This window comes from Glarea lozoyensis (assembly GCF_000409485.1).
Source record: "Glarea lozoyensis ATCC 20868 chromosome Unknown GLAREA15, whole genome shotgun sequence".
Classification (NCBI taxonomy): Eukaryota; Fungi; Ascomycota; class Leotiomycetes; order Helotiales; family Helotiaceae; genus Glarea; species Glarea lozoyensis.
This window is the reverse complement of record NW_007360989.1, coordinates 499,050-515,784: the sequence shown is the minus strand read 5'-3', so window position 1 is coordinate 515,784 and position 16,735 is coordinate 499,050. Positions and strand designations below refer to the sequence as shown.

Below are 16,735 nucleotides of genomic sequence, written 5' to 3'. Positions count from 1 at the left end.
TTGCTAAGGAAGCATTAGACAACGAGAATTCGGCGTGAAGGCGCCAAAATATTGAGAAGGAATAAAAATCAAGAATATCGCAAATCAACAGGACCCCCGGCACCAAGTAGCACTTGCAAAGCTGTAGTGACAAAATATTTCTGAGAGGGAGCGTAAAGATGAAAAACGCAAGTAATGAAAAGTCCCCATAAACGAACTAATTCAACGACCAAGGGAGAAACCAAAAACCAAATCAAAACCAAATCAAAAAGCAAAACTCAGTCACAACAATACATTCACAAAAACAGAAAAAAAAAAACCGTCCCAAAGGACTTCATCAACAACCTTCAATTACACTTCACCTCCCAGGCACACAATCTAACAATCTAACCCCCAAATTTTCTCTACCACTATCCTACTCTACCCTATCCTATCTAACACGTCGCCACTCTTCTTTTCTCTTCTTTCTTAATTCACTTCTCAATCCCCTCCTCCCTCCCCCCGCCCCCCCTTCATCTCACTAGCCACCCAGCCCTCCAAACCCCCCCTCCACAACCACATTTCCATCCTGCCCAACCATCTCAAAGCATCCACGTCCTCACCTCCATACACACGAATCAAAACAAAACAAAAATCCAGTCCAAAATAAAAATACAAGCTACACGCTAAAAATAATCCGACAATTCGCTCTTGTTCTGGTATACACTGAGGCATTCACCTCCCTCCCTGCTCGCTGGAAACCCATCTTTGCTTATATGTGCGCTTATGCCATGTTTGCGTTCCTCGGCCATTTCACAACCACACCCTCTTATCCTCTTACTGCCTCTCTACTCACATCCTCAATCCCCCTTATTCCAATCCCCCTTATTCCAATCCCCTCCTAAATCCCCTCATTCACCCAAACCTCTCCTCACAACTCCCATCTCCGTCACGAACATCTCCTCCTCCCCAAACCGCCCCAATCCACGCAAGCCACGCGAATCCACAAAACCAAAATTTAGAACGGTAAGTGAATTCACAACCTAACACGAGCGAGCCAGAAAGCTCAAAAAGAACAAGAAATTCAACGCCAAAACAGCGCAGTGCATCCAAGAATCTCCAACGTCAAAAAGTCCCCATGCCCAAAAAATTGTAGAAATTGGTATCACAATACCCGCCGCGAACCGCCCCCCCAAAAATCCAACGTAAAACACCTGAAGTGAACGCATTTGAAACAGAGAAAAAATTGTTTGTGTTGTGGCGAAGTGAACAACGTGATTCATCCTGTCGACGAACGATAGCTGCCTAGCCTTGAATCGAAGAAAGGATAGCAGCCCAGTCATTCGCAGGAATCTAGTGTTATAACGGACTCATCACGCCCATCCCGCACTCCACCACCTCTTCCGGCGTATCATCCTCTCTAAACCTAATCCCCCCCTCAACAGCAACCCCGCCCTTAACCCACTCAAACTCCGCAACTCTATCCAGCGTCCACCGACTCCTCGCCCTCTTAAGCAGATTCTCCGTGACGACCATCGCGCCCTCCAGACCCCTCTGCTTGAACTTCTCAGGATCCGCTTCGTGATCCCCCTCGTCGCCCGCGTATTCGATCCAGCGATACTCGACGCGCGCGATGCGATGGCTAGTGCGGGATCGTTGTTTGTGGCTTTCAGGCATGTTGGGGTGCGGGTCGAAGGGGAGTCTGCTTTCTAGGAGGGCGTAGAGAAGGACGCCAAGGGACCAGGCGTCGGTGGCGCGGCCGTCGTAGGGTTGGCCCATTATGACTTCGGGTGCTGCGTAGTCGTCGGAGCCACAGCGGGTGGTAAGTTTTTCATCATCGGCTACACGTCGCGAGAGGCCAAGATCTGTGAGTGTGACTACGGAATATGGGTATGTTGCCCAATCGACCGTGCGTGATAACTCTGCTGGTGGAAGATTGACCAGGACGTCTAACTATGTGAGTAAAATGTTCACGTGACTTGGACTATGGGTATATCATACTCTCGAGCTTTATATCCCGATGAACGATATGCCTGTCATGCAGATATCTCACCGCTCCAACAAGCTCAGAAAACATCCTTCTTAATAATCCAGGGACGAGTAGATCCCTATGCTGGCTTGCCACTTCGAAGAGATCACCACCAGCACAATAGCTTAGAACCAATATCGCACGAGTTTCCTCGATACTCCAGGCCAGAAGATCCACTAACGATGGATGGCGTATCGATTTCATAATCTCCAACTCTCGTTTCAGCGACATTTCGACACGTTCCTCAGAGGCGCCTCCCTTTGGCCCATGCTCACATATTTTCACCGCCACGAGCTTCTTGCGATCAATTTTGGTCTCTTGAACAGGCGTCATGATACCTTCCATAGGCTGTCCAAACACATGATCCTCATCGATAGTATCGTCTTCCGGTGCCTGGCTAGTCGCAAGTACGACTTTACTGAAAGTACCTTGACCCAGCACCTTCAACGCTCTCCATCTTCTTCTCTTCGAATCCTTGCGTGTATTTGCTTCAAAAAATTCATAACGAGACTTCCTTTGTGTTTTTACACGAGTACTTGATAACGAGGAATCGCTATCACTACTCTCGCCGCCAGTCCGACTTGATGGTGGGGTAGGAGGTTTAGGAACAGGTGCCAGACCTCGCTGAACCGCCAAATTCGGTTCCCTACGCATTGTGTCCACGACTCTATCGTTCTGCCCGTCTAATGACACATTGTGGGTTCCCGAGACAGCGACATGGCGTGCCTTTGGAACGTGCATCGAATCGGGGTTATATTCGCTCACGCTACGGTTTCTTGTGTGTCCTCCAATAGCCTTTTCTTGCTCACTTCCCATCTTTGTATGTACCGGCTCTCCAGCACTAATAGCCAGTCCTTGATATGCCTTCCTCTTGCTTTGGTTTGCTATCGCAGCGGATAATGATTCGCCATTTGCCGTCACCAACGCCGAATTCGAAGTCAACGGGATATTCATATCTCTTGATCCAGGTCTCGACCCAAGCTTCTTCCATGGTCCAGGGGAATCTGCTGACAGAAGTGGAGAAGGTAGAGGTGTTACATCTGCCAACGCATTGAGCATAGGAGAAGACAATGCTGAGTTTGGTGTTGATGCAAACCCCGAGTTGCTTCCCATGCTAGTACCCAATATATTCTTGATACTCGGGGTTCGTTTCACAGGTTGAATAGGTATATTCCTCGAGGTGGAGTGGGATTTCATCGAGTCGGCCGACGATCTCGTCGCGGTGTTGGCGCTCGCGGCAGTGACGGTGTAGTTTGGTATTATATCGGTCTGAATTCGTAAGCCTGCACTCAATGGGCTTGGATGTTGGGTATCTGAGGTCGGGTTTCGCGCGGTCGTATCGAGCGGGGCGAGACTCGAGTTATTATCTGGAGGGGGTGAGGCGCGGTTTGGGGGCGGGGACGGCGCAATCGTGTTAGAATGAAATATAGTCGGGATTGTAGATGATGCTTCGTTAGTAGCAGAAGGAAAGCTGACGCCAACCTCAGCGTTCGTTCTTGCAGCGTGCTGATTCACAACGTCTGCCTTCCCATGTCTCTGTGGTGCTGACGCATCCATCTGCGCGTTGGAGTAGACATCGTGGCTGCTCCCCTGGATGTGCTGCGATCTCGGCGGGTGAGAGTTGGGGGTGGACATGGCCAGAGGACGGCGAGGGAGGGCCTGGTAACTTTAAATGCTGCGGATTCTGGTGCTAAGATATACTCTGTATGGCCTACGAGATCTCCTCCGTACCGACTGGACCAAAGGAATGCGACAAATGCAGTGCAACCTGCGACACCGTGGCAGATGAGGGATAATTGGGTATGGGCGAGGAGCACATGTGAGCGACACGAGACTGGAAAGGAAGGTTGAAAACAAAGGCGTCGTTGGAAATTGCGCTGGGAGAGACGAGACGTGAGGTGTGACGAGATGAGGGATATGGAGAATGTACCGCCCCCCTCGCAACATTAGCGCGGTATGAGGGGCCCCGATGTCCGAATTGGATAGTCAAATTTAAAAAGAAGAACACCAGGAAGCTAAGTGAATGCTCTAAACACGAGCTAAACGGCCAGAATAAACTAGTCTGATATCTTAAATTGCTATCAAAAACGGAGCAATGTCCTTTATGATGCATATGCACTCGCCTAACCACCATTGAGATATCTCCAACTTATCTCACAAGCTACAAGTGAAAGCTTCAATTTACCTGCCAAACATTCACCCAATTATAAAGCAAAGATATTATTAGCCTCATAGTGACGCCAAGAATAACCGTCGTAACGTTCCAGAACTCCTCCCACGAGTCCAAGCTTTATAAATCCCACCTCGTTCGTAACGCGGCGGCTCGGTAGGGCGGACGAAGCCCACTTGGCTCTTCAGAACCACATTTCAACGAGGAGCTTGAAATAGATAGTTGCCGTTTGGCAAACGTTTATTTACAATTTCAGCATCTTCTTTGACATGCTTCAAGACGTGGAATGACCTCACAAGCTATATCTTCGGCTAATTCCAGCTTATGCTTTACAGTCGAGATGGAGGAAGCAGTTCCAACGATCCGTTCGTACACGTTCGCTAGTGAGCAATACCATTGGTACAAATCTCGCTAAAGATATATGCCCGTTGGGATGCGTGGCTAAGCGTTTGTTTCAGGGGATGTGATGCAGGACGGGAGCGGTTGTCAAACAAGATATCTAAGTAAGTGAAGGAGTCACTTGGAGAAGGACAACATCAATGCATTTCAGCATAGGAGAGCATTTTCGAGGAGGGAGAATGAACGTTATTATTCTTTGCCAGAACTCAGTCGAAATTAGGTAATATGCGTAGGCCAACTATCTCCTGTGGATTGTTGTCGTACGTCAAAAGAGTCGCAGCTGTCGGTAACCGAAGATTAATAGGGGTATTGCTTCCGCTAGCATAGCAGTTCTCCCACCAGATCCTATCCTCTAAGACCTCTCTCACAAGTCAAAAATACCGTCCAAACAGCTGCATAGACAACCATCGCAGTGAAAACATCCTGCTTCTGAGCTTCACTCATCCAATACGCCAAAATCAACCCCACAACCATAACGAAAGTACTGGTTACAAACACAGCAGTGATCATTCTCGGGTCAAGTACCATAACCAAGACCGGAACAGCTAGAGCAGCTCCAGCAATGGTTGCGATTATGGACTTAGGCACGATGCTGGAGAGTCGAGGCTGGCTTTCCGTCCGTTCTTTGTCAGCCTTTCCCAACGTCTTGGGTCGAGTCCAAGCAGTGTGTAGTTTTCCTAATAGAGGATTGCGAGATTTGAAAAGTGGTCGAGACAATTCCTCGAGAACTGCTGCTGAAAGTTTGTTTCCTGATTTGTTGGCATAATGCTGAGCGCACTCCAAAATTGCCAATGTACGACCCCAAACACGAATACTAGGTGGCTGAGTCGTTGTTTCCACGTCAGTGTATTGAACTTTGCAGTTCAACCAGCGTTCGTAATTTTCAATTGCCTTGACTTCTGGCTCTTAGTATTCTTTCTTCGAATAGTGATAGGGTACTTACCATATCGTTCAAGGTCTTCGTGAATGGTGTCCCAGCGGTCCATCGTTTTCACTATAAATCGTCTCAGTTTCCATCCTTCGTCGTGTTTTTGGACAACATACACTCTTTATACCTCTCATTCCCACCTTTCAGTATCCAATTATGTCTATGCAATTTCGCCGTCGCATAATATATATTATCAAGAAACATAGCCTGAACCATGGTTTTATGGTCCCTGCTAGGGAATCCATCGCCAATCAACGAAGCCTTTAGCTCAAAGTCCTCGAGTACCGATTTTGCCTGAGCAGAAGCAGGAGACGTGTTAGCGAAGACCCCGCTGTCTCTTCCAAGAGTACTTGTTGAAGGTGTCCGAAATGTTGGAGGGATTTGAATGGGATAAGTAGGGAGATCTATCGAGGATGGATTGGTGTAGGTAGGTATTATTGAGGCGGATTTGGTGCAGACTGCAGATGTGGGCTCTTCTTTTACGCTTGTGCCTTCGAAGTCGGACGGCCGCCCGGTAAATAGGCGCATTTTACGGTAGTTTCCGAGCTGTTGAGAATAGGTGATGCCGAGCATGAGTATAGGTTGGAGGATGAAGATGGATGAAGATGTTGATGTTGTGGTGAAGAGGATCTGGTGTTGTCTGGCGGAAGTCTGCGAAATCAAGGGTAAGTCGCTCCTGCTTCGTTGGTTGCTAAGAATCAGCAATACTGAGCAAATGAAGAACTCCAGCCAGGGTGCTGAGAGGAAATAGAGCATACAATTCGTGAGGGTCTAATCTAACTAATCTTATCTAATAATCTAATTCTAGTTGTAGGTCTTTGCTGGAGATATCCAGCTCTATATTGTATAATACAGCGCACTCGATTACATCATTACAACCTCGCCCTGAACCTCGTATTCTCTTCCTTCAGAGGCTCTGCCTCACTCGGGTCAACTTTATCATCAGTACTCTTCGCTGGGCTACCGGGAGTCGCCTTCTTCTTTGGCGCGGCGTGATATCCACCCAACTCATTATCCGAATTTGTGATATTTCCATCAGCGTCCCTTGTGATACCAAGCTCAATCAATTTGGCAAAGACTTTGGTAAAAGCCGCGAAGAACGCCTCCTTGTCTCGTGCATATAATTCAACATATTTGATGAACGCCTTGTCTTGCGTCAACGCAATATCAGTTGGCAGCATCATCAACTCTGTTCCAGAATCCTCGTCGTAATTGACGAATTGCTCTACGCCGTTCTTGAGGGTCTTCTTCTTCCATTGCATGGATAGCATAAGTCGAAAGTACTGGTTGGAAAATCGGGTCGGGTTATTGACCCACTGGCCTTCGAAACCAGATCGATCACTGTGGCATCTTCCGAGGTTATGCGCTCCGGACAGGGCAACTATTTCTTGGTCATTGAATCCCATTCGATAGAAGATCCACCGTAAGTGGTCTGCACCTTTGGCGCCATCTGGTAGTCGACCTCTGGGAGGAAGCTTTGAATCATCAACGTAGTCTGTTCGTCCGCCGAGCCATGGTATCTCAGGTCCTCCCATCTCCTTGATCGCAACGACACCTGCCAAGGTCCATAGGTCTGCGTAGGTAATCCAAGGATGCTTTGATTTTACGGGCTCCAGAAAGACGCGTGCATGCTGTAGACCGGCATTCGCAGGGTCGCCTCCCTCAGCTTCATATCTCATGCCAGCTCCGTTCGAACCTCCCGTATCTGTTTCGGCATCGTATGTTCCAGCAGAGTGCCTGTCTTTTGTCAGTAACAATTCCCCAATCGCGAAAAAAATATAGCTGCAGCAAAAGTTTCATGAGACTCGATTTAACTGACCATGCCAGTCGCACAAGCACAGGTCCTGCGCTTCCATCATCGTACTCAGGTTGGTGTAACAATTTGATGATATCCTGTCGGACAGCCTCGAAATCTCCCGTCTTGCCACCCATGTCTGCAGTCTAGAATGCGGTCTAAATCAAGCGAGAAAGTATATCTAAAGAAGTCTAGTGAAAAATGCAACACAAGAAAGAGTTGGTTCTAATTGCGCGAAAGAATTTACAAAGATGCAACAACAAAAAAGATTCAGATGAGAAAATGAGTAATTGAAGGAAATCGAAAGATAATAACAGTGGAGTCATGATGCCGAGGCTCGCACTTATCTGATGACCCACAATTCAGGAAATCACCCATGACACCGAGGGAGTGGTTCTCGTACTCGTGTTATTGTGGGTCTGTACTAGTGCATTACAACATCACGGCATTGAGAGACGACTATTTCCCTTGATACATCTTCATGTGAGGTTGGATCAACCAGTTTGGTTTTCTACCTCGGTTATACTTTTATAATCATTGGAGAATTTATGGTACCATCAACAGTCAGTAAAAGTAGCCCCTCTCCTTCTCATTGATACACAATCACATCTGAATCATTTCAGTTTTCGTAAAGACGTGAATAGTAGGCTTGATAGTATTTTTACTCATTATCACTAACATAAGGTAGCCGCTATCAAAAATATCATCCACCTACCAAACTTGCTATTGCGGTGTCGTTTTTCGATCTGGCGGTCTGGATATCGAGCGAGTGTTTTGCAATTCTAGAGGAAGAAAGCCTCGCGATTGGTAGCTCTGATCTCAAAGATTTTGCGAAAACAAGAGGTTTTGGCTAAGCACTTGAAGCTCAAGCTAAAGTTTGATATGATCTGCTCTGCACTGGAACATCAATTTGGCTGTTGGTTACGGAGCATCTCCTATTAACCAACTTCAAAATTCGAAGGCAGCTTTGACTCGTTTTATTGATGCAAACATCAACAAAGGTCGTGTCTAAATTGGGACTCTGCCTGAAGTCCTCTAATGTGAGAGGAACCAGATCGATAAGTAGAAGCTACTTGCGCATACCAATGTTCCCGGAAATATCTCACACCGATGCACATTAAATAAACGCAAAAAATGAGAAAGAATTCTGCTTCAAGACCTAACTCGAATGCTAAGTGCTGAATGAAAGCAAAATATCAAATCTGTACTGGTGGTGGTTGTGAAGACAACCTCTAGAACTTCATTCTTCGAGAAGACAAGCAGTACTAAAATCCGAAGAGAAAGACTGAACAGAAGAAAGAGGAGTATTTCTCAAATGGAATGAAATCTACTAAGAATTTTCACAGAATCAATTGAAGGAGGAAAGAGGAAGAAGAACGAAAGGGGCGGAAATATTTCTCTAGCGGCCATCAAAACTCCGTCGACTGGGATTGTTAGCAGCAGTAAATTACAAAAAGGGCGAATAAACAAAAGAAAGAGAGTGTAAGTCTCTGATGATACGATTGAGACTGCACTGAGCAGAAGAAAAGTGGAAGCTGTCAGCTGTGTCTTTAAATAAGATTTCGCTGTCTTTTGCTGATAGTTGTAATCTCGACTCCGAATGGTCAGGCATATGCGTGGCTTCACAGTTGGGGAGGAGTCAATGGCGCAATTTCTACCAAATACATCAATCGCAGCAGGTTAACTTACTCCCAGTTCGCTTTTTCGAGTGAAATTTCCCTAGGATAGGGGTTCTGCAACTAACGTTTCGCAGTTAAGTTCACCTAGCCGTGTCATGAAAGGTGTCGACAATCTGAGATAGGTTGCGTCTACTCATGCATCGCGTGTTTTTCCCCATATGACAACCTCTGTGTTATGAGGGATCACATCGAATTTTCAGCTTTCTGTGCTAGGTTTTTTCGATGGAGAATTCCAGCTCATCTGAGGAAGGTGCGTATGAGGGCACATCTTTTCCGCAATGTGAGCGTATCTCAGGACAAGATGTATAGTCGATTATGATGCGAAATCTCAAATTTTCATTGTTTCGAAGTTCGCAGGGGTTTGTCTATTTTGGCAGTATTTCATGGGATATCGACATCTATTATATTGTTGGGCATTGTACAAATGGCCACACCGGAACCAAGAATTAGGTATTCGCTTGCATTGCCCTTCAATTACGAGGTCCGTCGGGTGTTCGCTCTTTCCTATCCAGAGGAACGAGTTGTGTTGGATTTTCATCCTCACCTTTTCGAGCAACCGCGTCAAACATCTCATATACATCAACATCGCCAGAACTTCAGTCACTCGCCTTTTTCACTCACATATACCTATCCAAGAAATACTCTCACTCGTTTATCAAATTATCATACAAACATCACATATCCAACAATGCCTGGCCACAGTAGAAGAAACAGCGGAGTTCCTACTTCCAGTAGCCCACCGAACGAGCAAGTACCCCCCTGGAGGGTAGCAAGTAATAGAAACCCTGGTTTAAGCCTCATTCTCATGAGACAGGGAGACACGACACGTTCTAACAGACCACGTTGGATCCAACGGAGTAGACGCCTTCGCGGAAACGAGGATGGACAGCCCGAATCTTCATCAGCAGCTGCAAGAAGCATCCGCGAATTCAATGGTAGCCTTGTTGCACGGACTCGAAGTCTAGCAAACCAGTATATAAACGAACGAAACGGCGAGAGCCAAAATGGACAGGCTGAATCTTCAGCGGCATCAGCAAGAAGAATCCGCGAACTCGAGGGCAGCCTTATTGAACAGACTCTAGATCTAGCAAGTGACTATGCAAACGGACGAAACGGCAACATTGCAAATGGACGGGCTGAATCTTCAGTAGCTGCCGCAAGAAGAAACCGTGAATTCGAAGATGGCCTTATTGAGCAGACTATTAATCTAGAGAATGAAAACGCAAACGGACAAGACCGCGGTGTTCCAAATACCGTTATCGAGGAAAGTTCAACTGCACTAGTTCAACATACGAACGGACAAAACGGCGATGTTCGATATACCTTTATTGACGAGACTCCAAATGTACAAGTTGGGCATGCCAACGGACGAAGCAGCGACATTCCAGGCCACAATATTTCTGAAACTCAAAGTCGACGGTTTGGCGCTAGAAGCAGAAGCCGCAGCGAAAATTTAACTCCAAATCTGCAAGCACAAGCTGCACAAGAACTTCAATATATTACTCAAACATTTGGTATAAATTTGCGCCGCGAGGTACATGAATCTTCAGAACCCAGAGTAGAAGATGCACCAGCCGCGGAACGACTCAGACTCGCACTCGATGTCCAAGAAGTGAGACCCTCGACGCTCGCGGAAAGATTTCAGCTGAGAGAGTCTCTCGTTGACAATGCGAGCGCTCATATTAGAGAAACCTCGCTGAATCATCCAATCAGCAGACTCGAAATACGAACTGAGTACCCGACAGAGCCCATGCCATTCCTAGGAGCTGGATACTCTCCAAGTACACCGACAAGAATCGAATCCCACAACACACGTCAGGAAGAGCCCAGACGGGATGATGCACTTCCGTCTATTTCAAGAGACCTATCTCCGGGATTCCAGCCACTCGTACGCCCGGAAAATCCTTTTATTGTTCTTCGTGGCGCAGAAGTAGATCCAAATGATACACCTAGTGCTACGACTGATTTATACTATACCACTTCGATTGCAAATCATCTTCTGCTGTCCACCATACAGGGATGGAAACTTTCTTTTAACGATTCTACGAGAACGACGGACACAGAGGAAAAAAAGAAATTATGTGATTTCAAGGAGAAAATCATGGCTGTGATGGCTGCTCATCCAGCGTATCGAGATGATCCCGATCAAAAAGTCACACGACAGGAATTGATCTCGCGACTAACGGACATGGCTTGGAAAAATGCAAGAGTATTACAACGCGTCAAGCACTCTAATCAACCACTCGAAGCCTTCAAAAACAAAACCATGCGTGGTTGGTTTCGAAGTGGTATTGATAGTTACACAAATTACCATCTCGTGAGTAGCTACAGACAACTTACCTGTGAGGTGGACTATGGGACACATATTAACTACGTCGCGAACTCTTGGAGAAATTTCTTTGGGGAGAAAGTGGAAGGATTCACAAATTTTGAGGATTGGCTTCATTCAAATGCTTGTGTGGAATATGAAGCCGATCCCTCCTTTGCTCCTTTCTTTTCTATGGTACAGGATGCGGCGCTCTTCGACACACCGCCTGAGTGTATGAACGATTTTGACAAGGTTGAGGAAGCTGAAAAATACATCACTGCAATGTTCTTGAAAGCAGGTCGACCAGATGCGGTTGTGGAGATGCTTGGAACGTTTCGTAAGAAATCACGGCTCCAATGATGTAGCCACAAACTGATTCAAATAGGTCAAAATCGTGTTTATCCACATGCAGTAGGCAATCTAGATCATATGCAGATGAGTCATGCTCGCGCTTTGATCAAAAAGTATTCATTGTCGACAAACGTGGAACTCAGGCGGTATTTGGACTATTTCGCCGATCAAAGGGGATTGGAAACGAGATGCTTTGGATTTCCGAGGGAGGATGGACTGGAAGAACCGTTTGTTCAACCGAAGATCCAGTACAAGTAGCTTGAGACTGATACGACGAGAGCTTGGGGTCATGATGTGTTTCAGCGTAAAGTATTGATGGGAAATTAGCGGAAACCCAAGTAGGTTAGATGTTATTGGACATCGTTAGATACATGTTATGAAATAGAATGTAGCGGCTCAACAGCGTCTGTAATCTCACTCTTGATGGGCTCAATGACCTTGCCGGAGCATTTCCTTAAACTAATCGACATTACCACGTTCTACAGTATGAAGGCCCACCTCCTTCACCTTGAGCAGGAACCTCGCTATTTAAATCAGCCTCGTAAACTTGCATCATATTCAATGATTCAATCTCACAAGAATGCTCCAAACTCCTTTACCTTATGTTGGTGCGCAGTTGCCCCGCAGCGAGGAATCCAACAGTTGGAATCGTATTAGTACACCGAGTACTGCGTTACCGAGTGCGCAAGGGGGAAAAAAGAACTTCAAGATAGCGGTCTTCGGTTCTGGAAAGCATAGCAGAGAAAGTTCAAGAACTTTCTAGAGCATCAGAATAAAGTGTCTTCAGACTGTCACCGATATCATGGCTCCTAACACAGAGTGAGTATTTACATTCCGCGAGAGAAAGAAGTTAGAACCCTATGACTAACAAATTTCAAGCTCCCACAAAATGAACGAAGAAAGCGTCAATCATCTACCAAAACCCATCTCCCTGAAAGCGGAGCTCAACATATCCATTTTGGACCGCCTTCAAGCTGCAATAACCACCGATCCTGAAGTCTCACTCTTCGCAATCTTCCCAATAGTATACAAAACCGCCGTTGCCGCGCAAAAGAAAAAGATTAAAACCGCAGAAGCATTAATCGAAACTTTCAAGAGATATGCACCACCGGACTTCTGTGCGAACTAGAATTGTCGAGGTCATTCATCCGCTCTCGGAGGAAACTGACAGATTTCTGTCTAGTCTTACTGAAAAGGAAAGCACGACGAGTCTGAAGTCTTCCTTATCGCATATGATACTAAGCAGCGAGAAATTATGGGAATCTGTCACTGGAGGCGTAGTATTGAAATGTAACGCCAAACTCGTCGCGAAAATCATACGCGTGAATGATGATTATACGGAATACACAACCCTCCAATACCTCGCCACGCACGCTGCTGATCTACCGGTTCCAAAACCACATGGGCTTGTCAGATTTGGTAGTGCGAGGATTATGTTCATGACTTATTTTCCAAACATGACTCTGGAGGCCGCTTGGTCGGGTCTGACGATCGAGAATAAAGTCGGGATTCAAGTGCAGCTTGATGGTATTTTTACTAAGTTGAGGACTTTAAAGGGCGAGGGGAGGTTTGGTGGGGTGAATGGTGAAGGCGTTAGAGATGATCATCGTGAAGATCACACTAGTCAAGCAATCATCACCACGATAGCTGAATTCGAGGATTTTCAATTCTCGATTCCACCGTATAGTCGTATGCCATGGATTATGTTTCTGCGGAGTTTGCTCCCATCCGCCTCTTCAGGAACGGTGTTCACGCATGGTGATGTGCGGACGGCGAATATCATGGTGGATAGAGATGAGAGCGGGGATTACTTCGTTACCGGAGTGATTGACTGGGAAACTAGTGAATTCTATCCAGAGTATTTCGAGTCTTCGAAGATTCTGTATTTGTTCAATGTCCATGATCAGTCGGACTGGTGGAGGTATATTCCGGAGTGCATTGCTCCGGCAAAACATCCGGAGAGATGGCTTGTTGGGAGGTTATGGAATCAGTGCGTTACGCGAGATTGATGGAATGGATGGGGATGAGGTAAGGGGACTTAAGTGGAGATTTGAGGATGGGCCAAGTGGTGTTGGTGGTATTGAAGAATTTGTCGTAATGTGCATGTCCTGATAGGAGGAGAGAGCTATGGATATCTGACGAAAAAGGGACAGCCAACAGAGATAGCCATATGCTTACGACAGCCGGCAAGCCGCTAAATTCTACGCCAAACAGTAGCTGGGACAGTAAGAGACATCAAATATGCAATTTATCATGCTGAGAATTCGTACTGCCTATCGACCTTCCAAGAAAACCTTAGTGCCCTCAAACCAATGACATTTTCATGCAATAATGAAACCTTCATCCATCAGAACCGGGTATACCATCCAACGCCCAATCCCATCATAAATCATTAAACCCATCCCGAATCGCTCTCAAGACCGTCCCATCACAGCATTAGTAGCCAAAACCTCAATCCTCTTCGCATACAGCTCCATATTGTGACACGACAAATCCCCCCACACCACGCCCCTCAACTCATCATCCGTCACCATCTGCGCAACGACCGCATCATTCATACGATCTCTGACCGTACGAAATGACTCAAAATGCACATGTCTCGGCACGCCGCGCAATAGCACAAGACTTCCTGCGTTACTGAGAGTTGCTTGAGGCACTTTCCAGATTTGCGAAGATGTTGGTGGTGTGTACGGAGAAGCAGGTGCGAGCGCGTTACTGAAGTAAGCGGCGCCGTAGGCGAGTGCTTGAGTTGATTTTTTGGGTTTGAGAGGCGGTGTGCTGGGGGAAATTGGGGCGGGTGATTGGAAGAGTTTTGTTAGGGAGAGGAAGTAGACCATGTCTGCTCTTGTGACAGGATCACCTTCGTTGACGAAGGACATGAAGAGGGATTTTCGTAAGGAGGGGCTGTTTGGTTTGGAAAGTGGAAGTAGGGAGACGGGGGGCGCGCCGAAAGTGATGCAGTGGATTCGTTTGAAGCGGTTTGTTAGTTCGTTGAGATCGGTTTTCGTTTCGCGGTTGGTGGAGAGCATGTGACTGTAAAGGAGAGCTGCAACGGCACCACCAGCGGAATGGCCTGTGATCAGTAGTGAGTATTTAGACCTTTGATCGTTTTCTCGCAGTAGCTGTCGAAGACGTGCTGTGATGGGTCCTATCATCTTTCTCGCAACAGTGAGAAAACCGGCATGGCAGAGATTGCCTACATCGTCCTAGTTTATGCCATTAGTGTAATCCACGGCTTCTAGGAAGTAGGCTTACCAAAAATCCATTGGGTGACGCTGGTACCGTTCTCAAATTGACTGCCCAATCCATCGTTCCTTTGGTGCCTCTGATGGCCAAAACAATAGTGTTCATGTCATCCATCGGGACCGACTTGATAACCATGGCTTTTGTTCCCAGATTCCAGTCAGCATCTATATGGGACTCTTTCTCCATATACCTTGGCTTGTGATAGACACTTTCTGAATATTTGGCTGCCAGGCCTATCAATGGAAAAGTCGATACATATCTAGACTGTGTTAGCAACGCAGTAAGAAGATTCGGTGTACTTACAATTTCATAGGTTTCAGATTCGGTGGTAGCCTTGAATTTGCATATAGATTGACCTTACTAGCCAGAGTTGTCTTCAGATTCGGTGAGGCATAATAGTTATTCGGTTTCCCACTGGACTTGCCGTAGCTGACGAGCGCACGACTATTATCAGAAGCCGGATTCTGTTCCAAGCGACGTGGCTCATTACTAAATGAATTTTGTTCCCCTTCACGAGAGCACGCGCCATCTATCAGTGCAATGATGTCGTCGAATGTCGAGGAGAGTCCATCGCACAAAGCTGCTGTTTGATTCAAGAGCTGCGTGCCACAAGGAACCGGAACATTGCACCGTTGCCCACCAGGGGTACGATCAGAATTGTTTCCGGGCAAAAAATTCGAGACAGACCCCAAATTTAGCCTGCTGGTAGAGTTGTAAGGTTTGTTTGGACGTTCCGGCAGTGGTGGCGTGATGAGGAAGTTTTGTGTTATTTGAATTGGCTGGTACTGATTTGGCATGTTCATCGAGTGAGCATTGTATACATTTTGCGAGGATTTTGAGGCCTGCTGCCGGTTGTATGGATTTGCTTGAGCATCGTCAACATACTCGTCATGCAACTTGGCTCGAGAAGTATATTTCGGATCTCTTCGACGTGATGTCGTCTCTTTGCTCTTCTTGGATCGCCCAAAGATCGGCATGATGTTCCTGTGCTGTTGGTCCGTGCAAGTCTATTTATATACTTTGCTGCCGAGTGCTCTTCATATTCTTCTTGCCCCTCCACAGACAGATGCTTCAAGCTAGCATTTCTCCAGATAAGTATCGTGGCGTGGGATAAGCATATTCATGAAACAGAAAGGAGGAGGGGCGGCCTTTAAGTACGAGGTTCCAGTCGTCATGCAAGGCTCAATAATCTAGCGTCAAGACGCCTCACGATTCGCCGGCTGCGCCCCCAGACCGTTTCCTCAGCACAAATGGGGCATTTATCCCCGTCAAAATTCATCAACGTCCGACGAACCACATCTTTCGAAGGCACAATGCTCTGCAAATGCATGCGAGCCCATGTGTCGCCAATAGTAGCCTCTCACACGCCTAGGCAGGCCCATTGTCGACACAATCAAGCATTCATGATGCGGCTAGCCGTGCACTCTCGTGGCCTGCTCTCCTCGCTTGTTGCTTGGTGTTTTTAGAGTTTTAAATATCATACAGCGGTGTGGCTTCCAGGTAGAAATATCATAAAATCTTTCAATCGAGATTTGACCACTAGCAGGGTTATATTTGTAATTTGTATGCGTTGGCGATTACATATTACAATCAATGTTGCCATTATTTTAACATGTCAAGTCTAATGTTTGGTTGACTGGTGTATAAATCTAGGAGAGACTCGAATTTTGCATCATGACTTTTTATCTAACTGATTACGAATAGTGGCCTGAATCTAAACAGAAGACGGATGATATTTGCAGGATCGGTGTACTCATGCTACACTTGTGCTGAGAGACTCGAAGGTTGACTGCACAAACTCAGGTACCGTATGCTACTCCAAATATCATCTAAGTGGAAGGAAATCATCCCAACAGTCACTAGGCTACTATT

General features: G+C 46.5%; 7 protein-coding genes across 7 annotated transcripts; 3 read left to right on the top strand and 4 right to left on the bottom strand.

Moving 5' to 3' along the window:
- Nucleotides 1–1,317: 1,317 nt before the first annotated feature.
- On the bottom strand, nucleotides 1,318–3,622 carry GLAREA_05997 (Protein kinase-like (PK-like); the record flags this gene model as incomplete). The annotated part of the gene is made up of 2 exons (XM_008081411.1): nucleotides 1,318–1,911; nucleotides 2,012–3,622. The coding sequence occupies 2 exons, from the start codon at nucleotides 3,620–3,622 to the stop codon at nucleotides 1,318–1,320; spliced, it is 2,205 nt and encodes a 734-aa protein (XP_008079602.1).
- Nucleotides 3,623–4,901: 1,279 nt separating this feature from the next.
- On the bottom strand, nucleotides 4,902–6,012 carry GLAREA_05996 (uncharacterized protein; the record flags this gene model as incomplete). The annotated part of the gene is made up of 3 exons (XM_008081410.1): nucleotides 4,902–5,452; nucleotides 5,500–5,550; nucleotides 5,601–6,012. The coding sequence occupies 3 exons, from the start codon at nucleotides 6,010–6,012 to the stop codon at nucleotides 4,902–4,904; spliced, it is 1,014 nt and encodes a 337-aa protein (XP_008079601.1).
- A 344-nt stretch (nucleotides 6,013–6,356) lies between these two features.
- Nucleotides 6,357–7,416, bottom strand: GLAREA_05995 (Heme-dependent peroxidase; the record flags this gene model as incomplete). Its single annotated transcript, XM_008081409.1, has 2 exons — nucleotides 6,357–7,221; nucleotides 7,304–7,416. The coding sequence occupies 2 exons, from the start codon at nucleotides 7,414–7,416 to the stop codon at nucleotides 6,357–6,359; spliced, it is 978 nt and encodes a 325-aa protein (XP_008079600.1).
- A 2,230-nt stretch (nucleotides 7,417–9,646) lies between these two features.
- Nucleotides 9,647–11,875, top strand: GLAREA_05994 (uncharacterized protein; the record flags this gene model as incomplete). The annotated part of the gene is made up of 2 exons (XM_008081408.1): nucleotides 9,647–11,603; nucleotides 11,652–11,875. The coding sequence occupies 2 exons, from the start codon at nucleotides 9,647–9,649 to the stop codon at nucleotides 11,873–11,875; spliced, it is 2,181 nt and encodes a 726-aa protein (XP_008079599.1).
- Nucleotides 11,876–12,419: 544 nt separating this feature from the next.
- On the top strand, nucleotides 12,420–12,746 carry GLAREA_05993 (uncharacterized protein; the record flags this gene model as incomplete). Its single annotated transcript, XM_008081407.1, has 2 exons — nucleotides 12,420–12,436; nucleotides 12,497–12,746. 2 exons carry the CDS (start codon nucleotides 12,420–12,422, stop codon nucleotides 12,744–12,746), a joined length of 267 nt encoding a protein of 88 aa, XP_008079598.1.
- A 103-nt stretch (nucleotides 12,747–12,849) lies between these two features.
- Nucleotides 12,850–13,626, top strand: GLAREA_05992 (Protein kinase-like (PK-like); the record flags this gene model as incomplete). The annotated part of the gene is made up of 1 exon (XM_008081406.1): nucleotides 12,850–13,626. The coding sequence occupies one exon, from the start codon at nucleotides 12,850–12,852 to the stop codon at nucleotides 13,624–13,626; it is 777 nt and encodes a 258-aa protein (XP_008079597.1).
- A 405-nt stretch (nucleotides 13,627–14,031) lies between these two features.
- GLAREA_05991 (alpha/beta-Hydrolase) lies at nucleotides 14,032–15,840 on the bottom strand (the record flags this gene model as incomplete). The annotated part of the gene is made up of 3 exons (XM_008081405.1): nucleotides 14,032–14,823; nucleotides 14,873–15,122; nucleotides 15,167–15,840. 3 exons carry the CDS (start codon nucleotides 15,838–15,840, stop codon nucleotides 14,032–14,034), a joined length of 1,716 nt encoding a protein of 571 aa, XP_008079596.1.
- Between the last annotated feature and the right edge of the window lie 895 nt (nucleotides 15,841–16,735).